General features: G+C 50.4%; 1 protein-coding gene across 2 annotated transcripts in view; it reads left to right on the top strand.

Annotated features, from left to right (window-relative positions):
- Positions 1-5,842, top strand: part of EPS8L3 (EPS8 like 3) — a 49,871-nt gene extending 44,029 nt beyond the window's left edge. For both annotated transcript variants that reach the window (XM_029573515.1, XM_029573516.1), the window contains 6 exons: positions 1,851-1,885; positions 2,159-2,246; positions 2,609-2,728; positions 2,856-2,923; positions 3,416-3,548; positions 4,953-5,842. In XM_029573515.1, coding sequence (XP_029429375.1) covers positions 1,851-1,885; positions 2,159-2,246; positions 2,609-2,728; positions 2,856-2,923; positions 3,416-3,548; positions 4,953-4,964 — 456 coding nt within the window. In that variant the 3' untranslated portion in view covers positions 4,965-5,842. The remainder of the gene's footprint in view (positions 1-1,850; positions 1,886-2,158; positions 2,247-2,608; positions 2,729-2,855; positions 2,924-3,415; positions 3,549-4,952) is intronic.
- The last annotated feature ends 9,657 nt before the right edge of the window (positions 5,843-15,499 follow it).

Below are 15,499 nucleotides of genomic sequence, written 5' to 3' on the forward strand. Positions count from 1 at the left end.
TGGAGGGTGGCTAATGTAACCCCAATATTTAAAAAAGGCTCCAGGGGCGATCTGGGTAACTATAGACCAGTGAGCCTGACTTCAGTGCCAGGAAAAATAGTGGAAACTATTCTAAAGATCAAAATCACAGAGCATATAGAAAGACACTCAATGCACAATTAAGCTCTGGAATTTGTTGCCAGAGGATGTGGTTAGTGCAGTTAGTCTATCTGGGTTTAAAAAAGGTTGGATAAGTTCTTGGAGGAGAAGTCCATTAACTGCTATTAATCAAGTTGACTTAGGGAATAGCCACTACTATTACTGGCATTAGTAGCATGGGATCTACTTAGTGTTTGGGTACTTGCCAGGTACTTGTAGCCTGGATTGGCCACTGTTGGAAACAGGATGCTGAGCTTGATGGACCCTTGGTCTGACCCAAGCATGGCAATTTCTTTCTTAAGTGCCCCTTTAACTCCTCGATCATCTAACGGTCCACCTGACTCCCTCACAGGCTTTCTGCTTCAGATATATTTAAAAAGTTTTTACTGTGAGTTTTTGCCTCTACGGCCAACTTCTTTTCAAATTCTCTCTTAGCCTGTCTTATCAATGTCTTACATTTAACTTGCCAACGCTTATGCTTTATCCTATTTTCTTCTGTTGGATCCTTCTTCCAATTTTTGAATGAAGATCTTTTGGCTAAAATAGCTTCTTTCACCTCCCCTTTTAACCATGCCGGTAATCGTTTTGCCTTCTTTCCACCTTTCTTAATGTGTGGAATACATCTGGACTGTGCTTCTAGAATGGTATTTTTTATCAATGACCACGCCTCTTGGACATTTTTTACTTTTGTAGCTGCTCCTTTCAGTTTTTTTCTAACAATTTTTCTCATTTTATCAAAGTTTCCCTTTTGAAAGTTTAGCACGAGAGCCTTGGATTTGCACACTGTTCCTTTTCCAGTCATTAAATCAAATTTGATCATATTATGATCACTATTGCCAAGCGGCCCCACCACCGTTACCTGTCTCACCAAGTCCTGTGCTCCACTGAGAATTAGATCTAAAATTGCTCCCTCTCTCGTCGGTTCCTGAACCAATTGCTCCATAAAGCTATCATTTATTCCATCCAGGAACGTTATCTCTCTAGCGTGACCCGATGATACATTTACCCAGTCTATATTGGGGTAATTGAAGTCTCCCATTATTACCGCACTACCAATTTGGTTAGCTTCCCTAATTTCTCTTAGCATTTCACTGTCCGTCTCACCATCTTGACCAGGTGGACGGTAGTATACCCCTATCACTGTAGTCTTCCCTGACACACAAGGGATTTCTACCCATAAAGATGGCGCCATTTTGAGAATGGAACCCAGGAAGACAAAGGGACCAAATTCCACGGAAGGGATAAGACTCATCTTGGAGGGGGGATTGAAGTAGGCCAGGGGGAGAGGTAAAATCTTTGGCAGTACTGAAGCTTTTTCTTTCCAGTTTTTATTTTGATTCAACTACATGAACTGAACAGCAGACAAAACAAAACATTAAGTAATAGGATGTAAGTAAGAATGTCTTCTATGCCCTGTTGCCTCTTCTAGCTTCACCCTGCTTTGCTCCGATTCTTCAAAGAATGTACCAGGACTACTACTTATTTCTGTAGCCCTGTCAGACATACATAATGCTACACAAATACATATAAGAGATAGTAGCTCTATCGAGAAGAGAGTATCTAGTTAAAATAGACAAATAAGAGACTTACCCAGTTCTGTTTATTATTGAAAATTGTTTTAAAGCAAGAAGGATGTGGTTAGGAGCGCCAGTGTAAACATTTAAAAGTGGCTGCTTATGTTTTGCTCCACTGATTATCTTTTCTCTTTGCAGTCTCCCATGGATAACCTCTCACCTTTCTCTGCCAGGTATGGACAGTGCTTTAATAATAATGCATTAGGAAGGCCCGACCTGAGAGAGCACAGCTTTGCTTCTGAGAGCCAGCACAAGGCAGTGGCTAAACTTCACAGAGAGTCTGCTTCTTTCCCACTCACAGAAGGGGCTGCACAGGATATTTTCTATTTGCCTTCCTTACTCTGCCCCACACATCCATCTCCATCCCCTCATACTACCCCTAATCTCAAATCTCCACACCTCTCTCATTTATTTAACGCTTTAAAATTCCTTAAACTATGTTCTAGGTCCGGCCCTCAGCTCATGCGAGTGATGTACGACTTTGTGGGCAGGAACAGCAAGGAACTAACAGTAGTGAAGGGGGATATGATAGAGGTGAGTATGCGCCATGCAGACCCTTACAGGATGACGTAGGCCATGTGAATCGCGCTCTCGCTCCTATTGACATCTCTTTTGTGATGACTCTGCAAGGCTCTTTTCATTACTAACAGAGGCACTGCTATGACACTTGCCCAGGGCAGACCACTATCACTTCTTATTTTTTTTCTACATTTTCCTTTAAGAAAATTTAAATGAAAAAAGAAATAAAATAATTGTGTGCTATTAGCAAGTCCCGTCCTGGCTAGAGGCACGTGGTATTGGCAGAAGCTCTTATTCGCCCTGCTTGTCAAACTAAGCTGCTTGAACACTTGCAGTGCCTATGACAATTTAATTTTTAGATATTTTTCTTGTTTTAGGTCCTGGATCAAAGCAAGCAGTGGTGGATGGTTAAAAATATGAAGGATGAAACAGGCTATATACCCAATAACATCCTGGAGCCGATAGATAACCAGCAGTCCAAGAACAAGATGAATCAGGTAGCGAGAGAATGAGGGGAAGGGAAAGGTCAGCGGGCAGTGGCAGGAGATGAATGATAGGAAGAAGTGGAATACTAACGGCAGGCTTGGGGAGGGCAGTAACCTTTTAATCTCCTGCCGTCCACAGCGTCTGCAAAGGAGTTCCAGCCCTGCAGAGGTAGCAGCGTGGCTGAACGACCAGGGCTTCTCTAAACTGTATGTACTTGCACGTCTGCTTTCTCTGGCTTCACACATGAGATTCTCGCTCTTGCCTTTTGGAGTTAAAAAAAAAAAAAATCAGTATTAGGTGAAACTTTGTGCAAAATTCCTTGAAAAATCCTGGAACCTGCGCCTTGTAAGTAATTGTGCCAGGGTTTCTATAGCAAATCAAATCAGGGGGTAGGGGGTAGTCCTGCCTCACTTTGTGTAAGATGGAATATTTTTATCTACAAGTTTTTGTTACTGGCTTCCAGGTTAAAAAGAAAACATGTGGGCCAAGAAACCTCTGCATCCATCACGTGCCCAATTAAATTGCTCTTCTATAGAAATACGGCTTTTCAGCAGCTCTAGCAGGGCTGTCCTGTGGTTTGTGACGCGACTTACCCTGTGCTACAGCAGAAACAACTAATTCCCCTTTTCCTTTCTATACAAGATGTCTCTCGTCTGCACTGCCTGCTGGCACTGAGCACTTATTTTGTTCCTGACTAGGACAGTGAAATGCCTTGGGGTGCTAAGTGGAGCACAGCTGCTGGAACTCAGTAATAAAGACCTGAAACTGGTTTGTCCAGAGGAAGGCGAAGACGTCTTTTCTCAGCTGTCTGCCATAAAGTCACTAGAGAAGGTGAGGGACCAAACATGTAACACCTACAGTCCAGGGCCACGGAAGTCTTCCTCCGCAGCCCACCCACACTGCAGGGCCACAGGAGCCTTACACTGCAGCCCGCGCACCCACACTGCAGGGCCACAGGAGCCTTACACTGCAGCCCGCGCGCCCACACTGCAGGGCCACAGGAGCCTTACACTGCAGCCCACGCACCCACATCAGGGCCACAGGAGCCTTACACTGCAGCCCGCGCACCCACATCAGGGCCACAGGAGCCTTACACTGCAGCCCGCGCACCCACATCAGGGCCACAGGAGCCTTCCACTGCAGCCACGCACCCACATCAGGGCCACAGGAGCCTTCCACTGCAGCCACGCACCCACATCAGGGCCACAGGAGCCTTACACTGCAGCCCGCGCACCCACACTGCAGGGCCACAGGAGCCTTCCACTGCAGCCACGCACCCACATCAGGGCCACAGGAGCCTTCCACTGCAGCCTGCGCACCCACACTGCAGGGCCACAGGAGCCTTCCACTGCAGCCCGCGCACCCATATCAGGGCCACAGGAGCCTTCCACTGCAGCTACACACCCACATCAGGGCCACAGGAGCCTTCCACTGCAGCCCACACACCCACATCAGGGCCACAGGAGCCTTCCACTGCAGCCACGCACCCACATCAGGGCCACAGGAGCCTTACAGTGCAACCCGCGCACCCACATCAGGGCCACAGGAGCCTTACACTGCAGCTCACGCACCCACATCAGGGCCACAGGAGCCTTACACTGCAGCCACGCACCCACATCAGGGCCACAGGAGCCTTACAGTGCAACCCGCGCACCCACATCAGGGCCACAGGAGCCTTACACTGCAGCCCACGCACCCACATCAGGGCCACAGGAGCCTTACAGTGCAGCCCACGCACCATCAGGGCCACAGGAGCCTTACACTGCAGCCCACGCACCCACATCAGGGCCACAGGAGCCTTACAGTGCAGCCCACGCACCCACATCAGGGCCACAGGAGCCTTACACTGCAGCCCGCGCACCCACATCAGGGCCACAGGAGCCTTCCACTGCAGCTCACGCACCCACATCAGGGCCACAGGAGCCTTCCTCCACCACCTGCCCACCCACCACAGCTCCTTGCAAGCCATCCTCTGCATCCCGCCACAGGAGCCTTGTGCCACAGCCTGCCCACCACTGGTCCACACAAGCCTTCCTTTGCAGCCTGCCCACCCACTGTAGGGCTAAGCGAGCCTTCCACCAGAGCCTGCCCCCACAGCTCACACCCCCACCGCAAGGCCACGCCAGCATCTTCTAACACAGCTAAGATAATGTATTCTTTCCTATCTGCATCCAAGACGGTATATGTGCAAGTAGCTGTATGTTTTTAAAACTATCCTTATCTCCTTTTTTACAGCCTCTGCAATGAATTGGTGGGAGCAGAAGACAGGAAGGGAAATGAGCAGAAATATTTAAAGATGACACAATTATTCAAAGTAGTAAAACATAAGCAGACTGAGGCAGCAGATGACGATTCTGAGACTGGAAGACTGGGCACCTAAATGGCAGATGAAATTTAATGTGGACAAGTGCACAGGGACACAAAGAGGGGCAAAAATGTCAACTATGGGGTAGAGAATGAATTCAGCCACAGTTTAGGCTACTCCCACGCGCAGTTCCCTACAGACACAGTTTGTAGAAATAGTTTTGCTTGGATTTATCTGGGCAGTTCTGCTTTGGTTTTTGTCCTAGCAAAAGCAGCCAGAGACATTTGTGCTCGCTTTATGTGCAGGTACCTTTTTTTGGAAAGGGGAAACTACACAGGTAGCTAATTATGCAAAACTAGCCACATTAGGTGGCTCTCCTGACCACCACAGAAATGCCGCCACAGCTCCACGCATACAATACTCATGCTGCTGCCATGCACAGCAAATTGCAGCTATGTAAAGGTTGAGTAATAATCAAAACGCCATTACTGCAGCTAAAATGCTAGGGCTTCATTGTCATCCTCTCCAAGCGTGCCACATAAGAACCTGCCATACTGGGTCAGACCGAGGGTCCGTCAAGCCCAGCATCCTGTTTCCAACAGTGGCCAATCCAGGCCATAAGAACCTGGCAGGATCCCACACGTAAACAGACCCCACACTTCTATCGCACAGTGATATTCCCAGGGAGGATACCTTCAAACAACTGCCTGAGCCCATTTCAACTCACACACTTGGAGTCGTGCACAATACCTCAAAATCTTCAGCTCAGGGTGCAGCAGTGGTCAAAAAAGCAAATAGAAAATTAGTGGTTATTCAGAAAGGAACACATGGAAATATAACAACGTCTATCAATACATGGTGAGGCTGTACCTTGACTATTGTGCGCACTCCATATCTATATCGGCATTTGGTGCTTAATGTTGCACTTGGATTTGCTGTGATACTGTGTGTGTGTCTTATTTCTTTGAACAGTGCTTTATAATCTTAAAATTAATCCATAACCTTGTACATCTGGAAGAGAATGGTTTATTCAATGCCACTTATACTGACAATTATATATTGATGTAGTACATTGAATACTTTTGCATTGTTAATTTAGAAGGCTTGTACATTGAAAAGTTTTAATAAAAAGTTAAAAAAATTAAATGAAAACGACTACTGCTGTCAAAAATAATAAAAGAAAAACAAAACAGAAAGCAATAAAGTTGTGAAACAGCTTCCCTGTGAAGAATGAGTAAGGAGGTTAGGGCCGTTCAGTTTGGAGGAGATATGTGGGGTTTGTAAGTGGTGAGTGGTGTTGAAAGCGGACAGTGAACAGTTATTGACTTTGCCCAACAGCTCGTACCATGAAACTAATGGGCAGCAGCTTTAGCTGACTTGGTAAAAGTGTTTGTTCTGGAGGATGTGCAGGTGTTGCAGTGTTTAGAAAAGGTTTTCACAAACTTCTGGAGGACCGGTCTGGTGACATTAATTGGGCAGGTAGACTTGGGCAGCTTCCTGCGAGTGAACAAACAAGAAATGGATCTAATGCCAGAGCATGGTGGAGGCAGGATGGGGTCATCATGGTCTGGAAGGGAAGGGGAGGTGCCAGGGCACGCCGGCTCTCCCGCACCTCGTGTTGCATCGGCCTGAAGGAATGGATCTGCAGGAAGAGCATGGTGGAGGCAGGATGGGGTCATCATGGTCTGGAAGGGAAGGGGAGGTGCCAGGGCACGCCGGCTCTCCCGCACCTCATAGTGCATCGGCCTGAAGGATTGGATCTGCAGGAAGAGCATGGTGGAGGCAGGATGGGGTCATCATGGTCTGGAAGGGAAGGGGAGGTGCCAGGGCACGCCGGCTCTCCCGCACCTCATAGTGCATCGGCCTGAAGGATTGGATCTGCAGGAAGAGCATGGTGGAGGCAGGATGGGGTCATCATGGAAGGGAAGGGGAGGTGCCAGGGCACGCCGGCTCTCCCGCACCTCGTGTTGCATCAGCCTGAAGGAATGGATCTGCAGGAAGAGCATGGTGGGGGCAGGATGGGGTCATCATGGAAGGGAAGGGGAGGTGCCAGGGCACGCCGGCTCTCCCGCACCTCGTGTTGCATCAGCCTGAAGGAATGGATCTGCAGGAAGAGCATGGTGGGGGCAGGATGGGGTCATCATGGTCTGGAAGGGAAGGGGAGGTGCTGCTGTACCTGTCCACCTTAGTCAGATAAAGCCCTGTGGCCGCCCTGTTTAGCCACTTGGGATAGATTGAAATAAAGAGCTCCACAAAAGTTGTTGTGAGGCCCTTTTAGCGAATCTTTTGAGGCCTATGCACCCTTCCTCAGCTAAGTACAAAATTGAGCTGATGAAAGCAAGTCACAAACATTTTATGTTAGACTATCGGTTACAACTTATTCATTGCACTTAAAGTCTTTGCATAAGGTAAAAGATGTTCCTACTTGAGGGAATGAAGTGAATCTTTGAAGCCTTTAGGCTGTTAAACCAGGATGGATCTAGTGCTGGTACCAGTGCTTGCAGGATGCAAGAGGCAGGTTTCTGAATATCATTTGAATTTCTCCATGAGTGGGGGGAGATGTTTCTTTGGTTTAGCAGGACACAAGAAGGAAAGGGCCCAGCGCTGACCTTTAAGGTATTGCGTTGCAGTTTGGACACTAAGAGCTCGTTCCCCCACCAGCTGTGGTCTATGCTGCTGATCCAGCGAGCAAGGATGAACCCTGTGTGCTTCCTGCCTCGCCTGCTCGGGCCCTTGTGTTCTGGTTCTGATTGAGCATCTGCAGTCATCCTTGCTTTAGAGAATCCCATTTCCTTATTCCTCCTCCCTGACTACCAGGACCACTGCAATGTTTCATGGTTCCTGCACCTCGCTCTCTGAGAATTATAATGAACCATTTCTGTATGTGCTCTGAAGGTAACAAAGTTACCCTCTCTTTTGTAAGATTGATGGAGGGATGAGCAGTTCATTAACAAATGAATGCGGCTAGCAAACTGTTCCTGTCTCAGCTACCTGCAGTATTTCTCCAAGCTTTTCCCTCTGAAGGAAGCTGAACAAATCGTTTCCATCTGTAATTTCTGGAAGCCACAAAAGGAGAAGTAGAAAGGCAGCGATGTGTTCATAGTTCGTTGCTGCTGTGCATGCAGAGGTCTCCGCACTGGGAAACACGGAGTTGTCATTGCTTGAGTGAGCAACTCCCGCGCCTCCTTCTTTAATTTGAAGAGATCCTGTAAACCAGGATCACAGGAAGGAAGTAAAGGCAGCCTTTCCCTCATAGAATAATTAAAATAATAATAAAAAATTAAAAATGTGTGAAGGCTGTGTTATGGGTTTTACTTACTAACATTTATATTTTAATAAAATCAAAGTGTTTTACTTGGTTCTGGAGGAGCTGCCACTGTGTGATCAAAAATGTAAAATTTTAGAAGAATCCATCATGCATTTTATATGGAAATAAAACAGATTTGGCATATGATTCATCTTCAACATCTAAGGAAGATTGTGCCAGCTTATAGGTAACATCAAAAGCAGCAATAGCCTAGTAAGTGATGGAAAAAAAATGAAAGACTATCTCCGCAAACCAAACCACTTCAGCAGCCACACTAAAGCCTGGGATAGGCACAGAGGATCCTTAGCTGTGAGGGAGTGAGGGGTAAAGCCTGGGATAAGCACAGAAGATCCTTAGCTGTCAGGGAGTGAGGGGTAAAGCCTGGGATAAGCACAGAGGATCCTTAGCTGTCAGGGAGTGAGGGGTAAAGCCTGGGATAAGCTCAGAGGATCCTTAGGTGTGGGGGAATGAGAGGTAAAGCCTGGGATAAGCACAGAGGATCCTTAGCTGTGAGGGAGTGAGGGGTAAAGCCTGGGATAAGCACAGAGGATCCTTAGCTGTGAGGGAGTGAGGGGTAAAGCCTGGGATAAGCTCAGAGGATCCTTAGGTGTGGGGGAATGAGAGGTAAAGCCTGGGATAAGCACAGAGGATCCTTAGCTGTGAGGGAGTGAGGGGTAAAGCCTGGGATAAGCACAGAGGATCCTTAGCTGTGAGGGAGTGAGGGGTAAAGCCTGGGATAAGCACAAAGGATCCTTAGCTGTGAGGGAGTGAGGGGTAAAGCCTGGGATAAGCACAGAGGATCCTTAGCTGTGGGGGAGTGAAGGAAATAAAGCCTGGATAAGCTCAGAGGATCCTTAGGTGGGGGGGAGTGAGAGGTAAAGCCTGGGATAAGCAACAGAGGATCCTTAGCTGTGAGGGAGTGAGGGGTAAAGCCTGGGATAAGCACAGAGGATCCTTAGCTGTGAGGGAGTGAGGGGTAAAGCCTGGGATAAGCACAGAGGATCCTTAGCTGTGAGGGAGTGAGGGGTAAAGCCTGGGATAAGCACAGAGGATCCTTAGCTGTGAGGGAGTGAGGGGGGACAGCCTGGGACTAAGCACAGAGGATCCTTAGCTGTGGGGGAGTGAGGGGTAAAGCCTGGGATAAGCACAGAGGATCCCTTAGCTGTGGGGGAGTGAGAGTAACGCACTGGGATAAGCACAGAGGATCCTTAGCTGTGAGGGAGTGAGGGGTAAAGCCTGGGATAAGCACAGAGGATCCTTAGCTGTGGGGGAGTGAGAGGTAACGCCTGGGATAAGCACAGAGGATCCTTAGCTGTGGGGGAGTGAGAGGTAAAGCCTGGGATAAGCACAGAGGATCCTTAGCTGTGGGGGAGTGAGGGGTAAAGCCTGGGATAAGCACAGAGGATCCTTAGCTGTGAGGGAGTGAGAGGTAAAGCCTGGGATAAGCACAGAGGATCCTTAGCTGTGAGGGAGTGAGGGGTAAAGCCTGGGATAAGCACAGAAGATCCTTAGCTGTCAGGGAGTGAGGGGTAAAGCCTGGGATAAGCACAGAGGATCCTTAGCTGTCAGGGAGTGAGGGGTAAAGCCTGGGATAAGCTCAGAGGATCCTTAGGTGTGGGGGAATGAGAGGTAAAGCCTGGGATAAGCACAGAGGATCCTTAGCTGTGAGGGAGTGAGGGGTAAAGCCTGGGATAAGCACAGAGGATCCTTAGCTGTGAGGGAGTGAGGGGTAAAGCCTGGGATAAGCTCAGAGGATCCTTAGGTGTGGGGGAATGAGAGGTAAAGCCTGGGATAAGCACAGAGGATCCTTAGCTGTGAGGGAGTGAGGGGTAAAGCCTGGGATAAGCACAGAGGATCCTTAGCTGTGAGGGAGTGAGGGGGTAAAGCCTGGGATAAGCACAAAGGATCCTTAGCTGTGAGGGAGTGAGGGGTAAAGCCTGGGATAAGCACAGAGGATCCTTAGCTGTGGGGGAGTGAGGAATAAAGCCTGGGATAAGCTCAGAGGATCCTTAGGTGTGGGGGGAGTGAGAGGTAAAGCCTGGGATAAGCACAGAGGATCCTTAGCTGTGAGGGAGTGAGGGGTAAAGCCTGGATAAGCACAGAGGATCCTTAGCTGTGAGGGAGTGAGGGGTAAAGCCTGGGATAAGCACAGAGGATCCTTAGCTGTGAGGGAGTGAGGGGGTAAAGCCTGGGATAGGCACAGAGGATCCTTAGCTGTGAGGGGGTGAGGGGGTAAAGCCTGGGATAAGCACAGAGGATCCTTAGCTGTGGGGGAGTGAGGGGGGTAAAGCCTGGGATAAGCACAGAGGATCCTTAGCTGTGGGGGAGTGAGAGGTAACGCTGGGATAAGCACAGAGGATCCTTAGCTGTGAGGGTAGTGAGGGGTAAAGCCTGGATAAGCACAGAGGATCCTTAGCTGTGGGGGAGTGAGAGGTAACGCCTGGGAATTAAGCACAGAGGATCCTTAGCTGTGGGGAGTGAGAGGTAAAGCCTGGGATAAGCACAGAGGATCCTTAGCTGTGGGGGAGTGAGGGGTAAAGCCTGGTATAAGCACAGAGGATCCTTAGCTGTTGAGGGAGTGAGAGGTAAAGCCTGGGATAAGCAACAGAGGATCCTTAGCTGTGAGGGAGTGAGAGGTAAAGCCTGGATAGCACAGAGGAGCCTTAGCTGTGAGGGAGTGAGGGGGAAAGCCTGGGATAAGCACAGAGGATCCTTAGCTGTGGGGGAGTGAGGGGGTAAAGCCTGGGATAAGCACAGAGGATCCTTAGCTGTGAGGGAGTGAGGGGTAAAGCCTGGGATAAGCACAGAGGATCCTTAGCTGTGGGGGAGTGAGAGGTAAAGCCTGGGAGAGCACAGAGGATCCTTAGCTGTGGGGGAGTGAGGGGTAAAGCCTGGGATAAGCACAGAGGATCCTTAGCTGTGAGGGAGTGAGGGGTAAAGCCTGGGATAAAGCACAGAGGATCCTTAGCTGTGGGGGAGTGAGGGGTAAAGCCTGGGATAAGCACAGAGGATCCTTAGCTGTGGGGGAGTGAGAGGGTAAAGCCTGGGATAAAGCACAGAGGATCCTTAGCTGTGAGGGAGTGAGAGGGTAAAGCCTGGGATAGCACAGAGGATCCTTAGCTGTGAGGGAGTGAGAGGGTAAAGCCTGGGATAAGCACAGAGATCCTTAGCTGTGAGGGAGTGAGAGGGTAAAGCCTGGGATAAGCACAGAGGATCCTTAGCTGTGGGGGAGTGAGAGGTAAAGCCTGGGATAAGCACAGAGGATCCTTAGCTGTGAGGGAGTGAGAGGTAAAGCCTGGGATAAGCACAGAGGATCCTTAGCTGTGGGGGAGTGAGAGGTAAAGCCTGGGATAAGCGCAGAGGATCCTTAGCTGTGAGGGAGTGAGGGGTAACGCCTGGGATACGCACAGAGGATTCCTTAGCTGTGAGGGAGTGAGGGGTAAAGCTTGGATAGCACAGAGGATCCTTAGCTGTGGGGGAGTGAGGGGGTAAAGCCTGGGATAAGCACAGAGGATCTTAGCTGTGAGGGAAGTGAGAGGTAAAGCCTGGGATAAGCGCAGAGTATCCTTAGCGTGGGGGAGGTGAGAGGTAAAGCCTGGGATAAGCACAGAGGATCCTTAGCTGGTAGGGGAGTGAGGGGGTAAAGCCTGGGATAATGCACAGAGGATCCTAAGCTGTGGGGGACGTGAGGGGTAAAGCCTGGGATAAGCACAGAGGATCCTTAGCTGTGAGGGAGTGAGAAGTAAAGCCTGGGATAAGCACAGAGGACCTTAGCTGTGAGGGAGTGAGGGGTTAAAGCCTGGGATAAGCACAGAGATCCTTAGCTGTGGGGGGAGTGAGGGGTAAAGCCTGGGATAAGCACAGAGGATCCTTAGCTGTGAGGGAGTGAGAGATAAAGCCTGGGATAAGCACAGAGGATCCTTAGCTGTGGGAGGGAATGAGAGGTAAAGCCTGGGATAAGCACAGAGGATCCTTAGCTGTGAGGGAGTGAGAGATAAAGCCTGGGATAAGCACAGAGGATCCTTAGCTGTGGGAGGGAATGAGAGGTAAAGCCTGGGATAAGCACAGAGGATCCTTAGCTGTGGGAGGGAATGAGAGGTAAAGCCTGGGATAAGCACAGAGGATCCTTAGCTGTGAGGGAGTGAGGGGTAAAGCCTGGGATAAGCACAGAGGATCCTTAGCTGTGGGGGAGTGAGAGGTAAAGCCTGGGATAAGCACAGAGGATCCTTAGCTGTGAGGGAGTGAGGGGGTAAAGCCTGGGATAAGCACAGAGGATCCTTAGCTGTGGGGGAGTGAGGGGTAAAGCCTGGGATAAGCACAGAGGATCCTTAGCTGTGAGGGAGTGAGGGGTAAAGCCTGGGATAAGCACAGAGGATCCTTAGCTGTGAGGGAGTGAGGGGTAAAGCCTGGGATAAGCCACAGAGGTATCCTTAGCTGTGAGGGAGTGAGAGGTAAAGCCTGGGATAAGCACAGAGGATCCTTAGCTGTGAGGGGTAAAGCCAGGGATAAGCACAGAGGATCCTTAGCTGTGAGGGAGTGAGGGGTAAAGCCTGGGAAAAGCACAGCGGATCCTTACCTTTGGGGGAGTGAGGGGTAAGCCTGGGATAAGCACAGAGGATCCTTAGCTGTGAGGGAGTGAGAGGTAAAGCCTGGGATAAGCACAGAGGATCCTTAGCTGTGAGGGAGTGAGAGGTAAAGCCTGGGATAAGCACAGAGGATCCTTAGCTGTGGGGGAGTGAGAGGTAAAGCCTGGGATAAGCACAGAGGATCCTTAGCTGTGGGGGAGTGAGGGGGTAAAGCCTGGGATAAGCACAGAGGATCCTTACCGGTGGGGGAGTGAGGGGTAAAGCCCTGGGATAAGCACAGAGGATCCTTACCTGTGGGGGAGTGAGGGGTAAAGCCTGGGAGAAGCACAGAGGATCCTTAACGTGGGGGAGTGAGGGGTAAAGCCTGGGATAAGCACAGAGGATCCTTAGCTGTGGGGGAGTTGAGGGGTAAAGCCTGGGATAAGCACAGAGGATCCTTACCTGTGGGGGAGTGAGGGGTAAAGCCTGGGATAAGCACAGAGGATCCTTACCTGTGGGGGAGTGAGGGGTAAAGCCTGGGAGAAGCACAGAGGATCCTTAGCTGTGGGGGAGTGAGGGGTAAAGCCTGGGATAAGCACAGAGGATCCTTAGCTGTGGGGGAGTGAGGGGTAAAGCCTGGGATAAGCACAGAGGATCCTTAGCTGTGGGGGGAGTGAGGGGTAAAGCCTGGGATAAGCACAGAGGATCCTTAGCTGTGGGGGAGTGAGGGGTAAAGCCTGGGATAAGCACAGAGGATCCTTAGCTGTGAGGGAGTGAGGGGTAAAGCCTGGGAGAAGCACAGAGGATCCTTAGCTGTGGGGGAGTGAGGGGTAAAGCCTGGGATAAGCACAGAGGATCCTTAGCTGTGGGGGAGTGAGGGGTAAAGCCTGGGATAAGCACAGAGGATCCTTAGCTGTGGGGGAGTGAGGGGTAAAGCCTGGGATAAGCACAGAGGATCCTTAGCTGTGAGGAGTGAGAGGTAAAGCCTGGGATAAGCACAGAGGATCCTTAGCTGTGGGGGAGTGAGAGGTAAGCCTGGGATAGCACAGAGGGTCCTTAGCTGTGGGGGAGTGAGAGGTAAAGCCTGGGATAAGCACAGAGGATCCTTAGCTGTGAGGGAGTGAGAGGTAAAGCCTGGGATAAGCACAGAGGGTCCTTAGCTGTGGGGGAGTGAGAGGTAAAGCCTGGGATAAGCACAGAGGATCCTTAGCTGTGGGGGAGTGAGAGGTAAAGCCTGGGATAAGCACAGAGGATCCTTAGCTGTGGGGGAGTGAGAGGTAAAGCCTGGGATGAGCACAGAGGATCCTTAGCTGTGGGGGAGTGAGGGGTAAAGCCTGGATAAGCACAGAGGATCCTTAGCTGGGGGGAGTGAGGGGTAAAGCCTGGGATAAGCACAGAGGATCCTTAGCTGTGGGGGAGTGAGGGGTAAAGCCTGGGATAAGCACAGAGGATCCTTAGCTGTGAGGGAGTGAGAGGTAAAGCCTGGAATAAGCACAGAGGATCCTTAGCTGTGAGGGGAGTGAGAGGTAAAGCCTGGAATAAGCACAGAGGATCCTTAGCTGTGAGGGAGTGAGAGGTAAAGCCTGGGATAAGCACAGAGGATCCTTAGCTGTGGGGGAGTGAGAGGTAAAGCCTGGGATAAGCACAGAGGGTCCTTAGCTGTGGGGGAGTGAGAGGTAAAGCCTGGGATGAGCACAGAGGATCCTTAGCTGTGGGGGAGTGAAAGGTTAAAGCCTGGGATGAGCACAGAGGATCCTTAGCTGTGAGGGAGTGAGGGGTAAAGCCTGGGATAAGCACAGAGGGATCCTTAGCTGTGAGGGAGTGAGGGGTAAAGCCTGGGATAAGCACAGAGGATCCTTAGCTGTGAGGGAAGTGAGGGTGAAGCCTGGGATAAGCACAGAGGATCCTTAGCTGAGGGGGAGTGAGGGGTAAAGCCTGGGTAAGCACAGAGGATCCTTAGCTGTGGGGGAGTGAGAGGTAAAGCCTGGGAATAAGCACAGAGGATCCTTAGCTGAGGGGGGAGTGAGGGGTAAAGCCTGGGGTAAGCACAGAGGATCCTTAGCTGTGGGGAGTGAGGGGTAAGCCTGGGATAAGCACAGAGGATCCTTAGCTGTGGGGGGAGTGAGGGGTAAAGCCTGGGATAAGCACAGAGGATCCTTAGCTGTGGGGGAGTGAGGGGTAAAGCCTGGGATAAGCACAGAGGATCCTTAGCTGTGGGGGGAGAGTGAGGGGTTAAGCCTGGGATAAGCACAGAGGATCCTTAGCTGTGAGGGGAGTGATGAGGTAAAAGCCTGGGATAAGCACAGAGGATCCTTAGCTGTGAGGGAGTGAGGGGTAAAGCCTGGGATAAGCCACAGAGGATCCTTAGATGTGGGGGAGTGAGGGGTTAAAAGCCTGGGATTAAGCACAGAGGATCCTTAGCTGTGAGGGAGTGAGGGGTAAAGCCTGGGATAAGCACAGGGATCCTTAGCTGTGAGGGAGTGAGAGGTAAAGCCTGGGATAAGCACAGAGGATCCTTAGCTGTAGGGAGGTGAGGGGTAAAGCCTGGGATAAGCACAGAGGATCCTTACCTGTGGGGGAGTGAGGGGTAAAGCCTGGGATAGGC

The sequence above is a fragment of the Rhinatrema bivittatum genome, chromosome 12, assembly GCF_901001135.1.
Source record: "Rhinatrema bivittatum chromosome 12, aRhiBiv1.1, whole genome shotgun sequence".
In the NCBI taxonomy this organism is placed as follows: domain Eukaryota; kingdom Metazoa; phylum Chordata; class Amphibia; order Gymnophiona; family Rhinatrematidae; genus Rhinatrema; species Rhinatrema bivittatum.